The sequence below is a fragment of the Pollachius pollachius genome (assembly GCF_949987615.1).
Source record: "Pollachius pollachius genome assembly, chromosome: 19".
NCBI lineage: Eukaryota > Metazoa > Chordata > Actinopteri > Gadiformes > Gadidae > Pollachius > Pollachius pollachius.
The window spans coordinates 3,420,518-3,429,053 of NC_136952.1; the positions used below are offsets into that span (position 1 = coordinate 3,420,518).

General features: G+C 46.6%; 1 protein-coding gene across 1 annotated transcript; it reads right to left on the minus strand.

Annotated features, from left to right (window-relative positions):
• Positions 1 to 1,793: 1,793 nt before the first annotated feature.
• Positions 1,794 to 6,887, minus strand: LOC307090586 (uncharacterized protein). Its single transcript, XM_079757313.1, has 7 exons — positions 6,747 to 6,887; positions 6,047 to 6,249; positions 5,189 to 5,290; positions 4,945 to 5,040; positions 4,608 to 4,718; positions 4,224 to 4,347; positions 1,794 to 4,080 (listed from the first exon to the last, which is right to left on the minus strand). The coding sequence occupies exons 1-7, from the start codon at positions 6,772 to 6,774 to the stop codon at positions 2,186 to 2,188; spliced, it is 2,559 nt and encodes an 852-aa protein (XP_079613439.1). The 5' UTR covers positions 6,775 to 6,887; the 3' UTR covers positions 1,794 to 2,185.
• Between the last annotated feature and the right edge of the window lie 1,649 nt (positions 6,888 to 8,536).

The window sequence follows — 8,536 nt, forward strand, 5'->3', positions numbered from 1 at the left end:
TCCGAAAGTGCACGGTCACCCTAAAGCTCACGAGATCCAGGGGCGATCTGAACAGAGAAAGTACCACTTTTTCAAAGCGCTTCGAGTGAGTCGCAAACCTACATTGTGTGTGTGTTTGTGTGCGTGTTTGTGTGTGAGTGTGTGTGTGTGTGTGTGTGTGTGTGTGTGTGTGTGTGTGTGTGTGTGTGTGTGTGTGTGTGTGTGTAACATTTCTGTAGACTCAGCAGCAACCCCCCGCTCCTAAACGTTAATGCAGAGAAGGGATGTGATGTTGTCATGGAGACGTTGGAGGTTACGGAGGAGGAGAATTTGGATGATAACGAACACTGCAAAGGCACACCGATAAAAGATGGGGGCGTTCTACGGCAACGACTGACATCGATTTGCGACAAAAGTGAAGCAGATATAAAAATTAAATACTAAAATAATAAATTATACAATTAGTGTTTAAACGTGGATTCCCCCTAAGAATGAATAAGCGTATAACACGGCTCATTGGCTACACCTCCAATGCATCAATAAATATTAATAGTAACAAAAAACGCAGTATGTCAATGACATTGATCGCAGCCAAAATAAGTTAGTTTTTTCAGTGAAAGCTAACTGGGGATAAACTCGATGTCTTAAGGCCAATGCTACTCACACGTGTGTGCAAAGTAGTGCTTTGAAGAGATTAGAGGAGATCCAGGATTAGCTGCACACGGGGACTGGTAGTGTGTTACTGTGTTTCTATACTCGGAGTCCAACAACCTCCGCCTGAAAGTGACAACAAAAACAAAAAGTGCTGCAGCCAAGCAAAGCGCAGACGCAACGTTAGTCAAATCTGTTATCTTGTTTGAATGGTCACACGTTTAAGTTTTAATTATTGTTAATTATGTATAGCGACTGGACCAAAATGTTTCCGTGTCAGTGGAAGTAATCGCACATGACTAACCACAAAGTGAACGCAGTATACTATCATTCCATATTAATGCACTGATCCATTAGCGCTCTAAGGACAGTATGCAGCCTACCCGCAAATAAATACAAATCAATACAAAATACAAAACGAGTTCATAACCAATACAGTAGTCTCCAGAAACAGTGGAAATGTGAGCTTACCTTTATTTCAAGGTATTCCTTATGTAACAAACCAAATGTTTTTTCAGAGCTGATTTAGTGCCGACCGCTGCCGCCCACAACTCCCACGTTCAGCATCGCTATGGGTCGGACACGCTGCTTCTGCGTCAAATCAAGTGATGGTCGCAGCTCGGCTCCGTCTCTCCTCCGCGGATCAGAGCCGGCGGCGTTCTGCCGGGTGGGCGGAGTCACGGAGGACTCATTAGCATATGCAAAGTTGTAGACGCGCACCTGCAACTAAAAGTAACGGCGAGTTGGATTGGCTCTTCACGAATGAGAAATACGGCTTGAGGTATATTCAGTTGATTTGAAATCTATGGCAGTAATAAATGCCACATCAATTGTCGTGCAAATGGTGCAAATACAAATTATTGAATATATCGTTTTTTTATATTACATTATTTTATTATTTTATTGAGTAGTCTATATTGTTGTGTAGTGTGTCTATATTATTTAATAAATATGATACTGGTATGTTCCTTGATAAAGATTTCAGGCTCAGCCTTTAAATATTAACGAACAATACACCTAATGCCATTCTATTAATAATGCAAAGTATCATCATCATTTCTGATTATTGGGATTAATACAAAAAAATAGTGACATCCAATTATGAAAAGACCCTTGAAATAAAAAACAGACTTGATTTCAAATTGATTTATTCAGATCTCCTTTGTTTACAAAAGCTCTTCTTTAGTTCTTCCCTAATTAATTTCTAGAACCTAACATTTCTAGAACGCTCCAAACAATAACAAACCAAAATTAGCCGCGAGTGGGTCGGCCATCCCCAAAACCTATCCTCTAAAAGCACCGGACCTTTCCTCCTCTCGTCGAAAAATCATCAAAGAATTATGAAAACAATCGTCAAACAATGGTCAAAGAACTGTTTAACAATCGTCAGACAAACGTCAGACAACCGTCCAACAATCGTCCAACAATCGTCCAACAATCGGTTGTCGGACGATCGCCAAACAATCGCCAAACAACCGTCCAACAACCGCCAAACAACCGTCCAACAACCGCCCAACATCGTCAAACAATCCCAATTTCCCCCCGCCGCTCCTGTTCACGCGTGCACCAGCCTCTTGTGTCTCTTCAGGCCGTGCAGGCTGGAGAAGGCCTTGGGGCAGGCCGGGCACGGGTAGGGACGCTCGCCCGTGTGCGTGCGCATGTGCAGCGTCAGGAAGCACGACTGCACGAAGCCCTTCAGGCACACCTTGCACCTGAACGGCCGCTCCCCCGTGTGGTAGCGGCCGTGCACCTTGCGCTCCGACGCCGAGCGGAAGCACTTGTCGCAGTCGTCGCACTTGTACGGCTTCTCCCCGGTGTGGATCAGCATGTGGCGCACCAGGGCGTCCTTCCCCGAGAACCCCTTCCCGCAGTGGGAGCACGGGTGGCCCAGCCCCATGTGGTAGAAGTCCACGTGGCGCATGAGGCAGCGCCGCGCCGTGAAGCTCTTGCTGCAGTGGGTGCACACGAAGCCGGGCGGCCGCGCCTTCTCCGCCGGGTCCTGGCTCGGCCGGTGCTCGCGCTGCACGTGGCGCGTCAGCGTGACGTTGTGGCGGAACTTCTTGCCGCACTCCCAGCACAGGAAGGGGTAGGCTTTGGTGTGCTTCTTCTGGTGCTCCTGCAGGTCCGAGTAGGAGCGGAAGCGCTTGGGGCAGTGCGGGCACTGGAAGGGCTGGTGGCCCGTGTGCTTCCACTCGTGGCGGATCAGCCGCTTCAGGCTGCCGCAGCCGGCGCCGCAGTGGCCGCAGTCGTAGGGCAGGCGGGGGCTGTGCGCGTCCACGTAGTGCTTGTGCAGCTCCTTGAACACGCGGAAGTTGTCGGCGCACAGGTTGCACTGGAAGGGCGTGTGCGACACCTTGTGCATGGCCAGCGCCTCGGCGTCGCGCACCAGCTTGGCGCACACGTCGCAGTACAGCGGGTTGTGCGTGTGCTTGTGCGAGTCCAGCGTCGACTTGTAGCGGAAGGCCTTGCCGCACTCGTCGCAGGGGAAGCAGCGCTTGGCGTTGCCGCCGCCGGGCCCCTCGGGGTCCACCTGCTGCCCGCTGTAGCAGATGTTTCTCAGGTGGCAGCGGAACGTCTGCTTGCACTTGAACTTCACGCTGCAGTTGGGGCAGGAGAACACGGCGCCCTGGCAGCCCCCAGGGCTGACGGGGGCCTGCTCCTGGTTTTCCCCGTCGGCGGACGGCTCTTTCCCCAGGGCGCCTTCCTCCTCCTCTTCCTTCAACGCCGTGCCCGGCCTGTCCTTGGAGGGGCTCCGGTTCGTACACTTGTGCCGGAGCAGCGACGCGGCTCTCCGGTACTCCTTGTTGCAGGCCGTACAATGAAAGGCGGATTTCTCGGTGGTTCCGTTCGCGCGTCGTTGTTGCGGCGGCAGGTAGTCGGTTTTATCGACCGCGTCGCTTTCCGTCGGCGTTTGGCCGCCCCTCCGCCGCTCCTCCAGATACATCTTCATCTTGAGGCCGCGGTTGCGTCTCACCGGCCGCGTCGGCGAGCCCCCCTTGGCGTTGAGCCTCTGCAGCAGCACGAAGCACTCCAGCGTGGACGACTTAAGACAGTCGTCGAGCGGAACGTCGGCCTCAATTTCCGCTTCCACTTCCTGACACTGCCCCTCCTCCGTCTCCGCCTCCATCTCCACCGTGACCTCTGCCGGGACTGCCGCCGCCACGTCGAGGCCGGGCGCGACCTCGACCGCCAGCCCCGTCGCTGTCTCCTCCGCGCCCAGAGCGAACCACTGCTCTCCAACCGCCGGCGCCACCTCGTTCCCGCTCTCCCCGATGTAGATGTCCGTCCCGCCCGTCCCCTCCGTCTCCACCACCTCCACCCCCAGACCGGCGTCCACCGTGTAGACCAGGGCCCCCTCGGCCATCGGCCCCGTCAGCTCAGCGGCGACCGCCAGCCGCCCCGCGGGGGGGAGGAACAGTGCGGGCAGAATACACGTGTCGCTGGAGGAGTCTGGAATCGCAGTGGGAACATGTTACCGGTTTGTGTGTATAAATCATATACGTCTCACACACACACACGCGCAGACGCACACACAACCATCACCAGGTCAGCCCTTCTACTCTTCAGTCATCAACGACTTTGTGAACACTCACCGCCGTCCTCCAGCACATTGACATCTTTTTGGCTTTCCAGCAAGGGTTTGAGCTCCTGCAGATGAAACACAGACTCCATGCTGTCCTGAAGAACCGATGAGGAATCAGCGAGCAGGGATGCAACCTTAGCAGGGGAGAAAGGTGTAGGCGTTGAAAGGTGTCTATAACAATCTCCTGAATGGGGTCCAGGGACTATTATGAAGTGCAAACAGCTATACATTGTGTGTGACAGTGTACAGTGAATTTAATATAAAGCTAATATCCTGGATCCTTGAGAAATTACTTTATGAATTTCATTATATAACTGACTGTTTTGACTCAATTCTAAATGTTTAGCTATTAGTACATGTCGTTGTGCTTGTGTTGACATTGTCGTCAGCCTACCTGTTGTACCGTTTGGACGGGAAGCAGTTCCTCCAGTCTGGAGAGGAACTGCCACATCAGTGTTTGTATCGCTTTGTCATACATTGGGCCAAATTCCTCTGGGAAAACATCCTGAGGAAAATCCATTAATAGAAATGTGAAGAGATGAGATACCAGTATTGATTTAGTGACTTCACAGACATACATTTGTGACCAACCAGAGAAAACCCCAAAAGGTTAATTTCGTTATTAAAAATAAAAATAAGAATCACATTCATTGAGAGGTTTCTATTTACAAAATTTTAAGAAGAAATGGTGATAATGCTAATCTGAAATCAACATGCTTCTCAACACTGACCTTGAAAAACCTATCTCGCTCAGCAGAATCTCTGAGGAGACTTTGCACAAGACCCAGGAAATGGGAATCGGATATTTCCACACCCGCATTATGAACCTATGATAACACAGGATTAAGAAGGTGTCACTGAAGTGTAGCCGGGTACTTCTGGTACTTCAGCTCCTCATTGCAACAACGACAAAACCAAAAAAAGTTATAAACACTTTCAATTCATGAAGGAACAAAGACGTCAATAAAGGCTCACCTCTACATCCCACATGGACAGAAGATGCTGCATCCGGTCTAGATGGGGCTGAATGACCTTAGCGTCTGAAGTTTCCTCCGAGCGACAAAGCTCCAGAATCAGCTGCGGTAAGAGGAGCAGAATTTGCAATCATTCAAACACCTGCAGATCATTTCTACAATGGGTCGAAATGAGCATTAGTATATGCTACACCTGAACCTCCTAAGATATTTGGCAATATACCATGATTGAGATCTCAAACTCGGGATATTGTTTTCGTCACAAAATATCGTCTCGTCACGCTAATAAAAACTAATTAACCGCTAATAAAAATAAAAAAATCCCGGCAAAAACTGTTATCTTGTTTATTTTTGGAGTGTTCACGTGTATTATATACTAAAACAATTATTCACCTCAGGCCCCGTGAATAGTGGGGAATAGTGGGGAGTTCATGTGCTATTCCCCACTATTCACTTTCACTTTGATAATTGTTTTATCATCCGTCTTGCTTTATTCCAGGTGTTACCAATTTAGACTTAGTCCTTTGAGTGCAAATAAATAGTAAATGTTAATCCTTAGCATCAATCATTTACATCGTTCTAGAAAATAAAAGTTCAAGACCAGTGGCGACCGCCCCCCCCTCGTGCCTCCATGGTTGAAAAAGCGCCCTCAAGAGTGGCGAATACGAGAGAAAGTGCCTTATTGGCTGCCTTTTACATGTGAAAAAAATGATTGGGTGCCCCTTCATACAATAAATTATGACGATGTGCCCTCTAGAGCAAGAATGTGCCCTTTTTTTTTTCGCCCCTGCCCTTCAAACACTCTGAGTCCGCCACTGTTCAAGACCCAAAAAGCCTGAGACTAAAGTATGTTCCTCACCCGTGCTCGCAGGCCGAAGATCAGTTCGGCCCTCTGTCTGGCCTTCAGGAGGTGGGGCACCATATCAGTGACCATGTAAACAAACTCCTCCAGCATCCCATAATCCAGCACCGCCTTCTGCTTCACTGTCTGCCAGACGGCCGCCGAGATCAGTCGGATCGGCGGAACCAGCAGACGCAGACAGGAGAGGGAGAGAGGCGCTCCTGGAAACACAAGATGGACATGGCACATAGACCAGTCACATAAGGTTAACATTTGGGGATGACCGTGGTTACTTGTGAACATGGAGGAACTTTACATGTGAACTTGCATGGACTTTACATGTGAACTTGTAGGGACTATACACGTGAACATGGATGAACTTGACATGTGAACATGTAGGAAACACGTAACATGTAGGAAATCCTAAACAGGTTAGTCTCATGTTTTCATCATGTTTCCACAGAGAACTTCACGTAATAACACGCAGGAGGTTTTCAAAGGAACGTGTATTCAAACACAAACGTGTTAAATCCTGCGGAAACTACCCGTTATGAGCTATAAAGACGCATGGATTGCACCTCAAACACCGTCTAGTACATTAAAGTGATTATCAAGTAAGATTCAGGTCAGAGTCCAGTTAATGAAGTTTGTCTGTTGCCCGCAATCGCATTACAACACACTCATCTGTTCAGTTCACGATGTGTATTTCCTTACTCACCATTGACTTCAGAAATATATTCTTCCATTGTATGCGGCCCCAGATATCACATTGCAATAAGCTAATATAATCGTTCAAAGGTAAATAATTCCGGGGAGGTTGTGATAGTTATATTGATGTTGTCACAGGAAAAGCTGTCCCGGGCGGCTGGTCCGTCAGCTATTGTTGACCCGCGAAACAAGGTGACGTTAGATTAGTTCCCACCGTAGAGTTTCGATATTGGTGGCTAGTGTTATTATCGTCGTTATAGTCGTGATAATGTATGGCTCACATGAGCGATAAATACAAATCCTTAATGTTATGTTTATATTATTTGGCTAGTTAAAAATAAGGTATTCTCAATCTGTAAATATACATATACATTTTCCTGCTAATTTGAATAAGAAAATGTTGATATTTATGAAGTCTCCTAATACATCTCCTAATTATTCTTACTAGAGTCTCCGCACGCGCAGTGCGCATACTCAACCTCTAGTTGTATTTAAACCCATAGCTATAATGTGGAAACACCGGTCGATAATGTAACAAATTTCTGACCGCATAATATAATATTATTTTATTTACGTCTAACATTTTGGTTCAGCTATTACGTAATGAAGCAAGAATAATATTTTTCTCTTTACGTTATGGCATAATAATTTGTCCATAACAAAATGTCCTCCGCATTTTCGCAGCATTTGTATATCAGGAGATTCAACCCTGAGGGTGATTCACACTTGATGCTTTACGTGTATATGCGGACATCGATGACGTTCAGACATCAGTAAAATCAGGGGCTTAAGGGGGATGAGCATGCAAGGTGCGGTATATGACGTAATTTTGCATATAACAAACACTGGGACAAATTAAGTTGATTTCTGAGTTTAACTGAGAAAACAGGGAGTATAATCTTCGGCTAATTGTCAATGATAATAATAAAAAAAAACTTTTCTATATACGCGTGCAGCTGTGAACTCATGTATTGTAATTTATTGTATGATGTGTACTTTTAGGGTTATGATAAGACCTATATTTTAGCGTTCACAACGAATGACTCAGAAAAGCAGTGCCAACATTTAAATATTTTTTAACCATTCAGCGAACAAAAGGCAACAGGCTGAATATCATTCAGGTGGCGACTCAATGACATGCAAATACAGACTGAAGTGTCATCAACACGCGACTGGCACGCGACATGGCAACTACTATAGGGGGATCATTTGTTTATCAACACGGCGGATGCCCGCGCAGAATGATCGGAAATTTTTTTTTTTGCTATGTTGCCATGTTTATCTCGCCATGGTTATCTCTGTGTGGTTAATTTGAAGTTGCGGTGTTATTTAACGATTTTGGAAGCTTACTGTTACATTAAACTGTAATCAGAAAACGTGGTTATATGCTATAGACCCTATAGTATCTGTGGTATAAAGGCTGGGACAAATTTCAAATTATAAATATATACACTTTATGTTGAAAGTATGCCGTTGCGATTCCCATTGCAACGAATGGCGCGGTGGTTATTCTTCAAAACAAGAGCTGGTAAATTGTGAAAAATGAATTACTTTAATCAGACAACGCGGTTATATGCTATAGACCCCAGAGTATCTGTGGTATAAAGGCTGGGACGAATTTCGAATTATAACTAGAAAATGCATTTCCTGCAGAAAATGCGGCGAGTGCTGTAGCACAAAGTGAGGTTGAAAATATTTTTTAATAAAGCCACATAAGATGCAAGTTGTATTCAATACATTTTATGTTTTGTCTGTACGGCTTCTCTTTTGTTTGTCTGTTTGATCAATTTGGCCTTATTT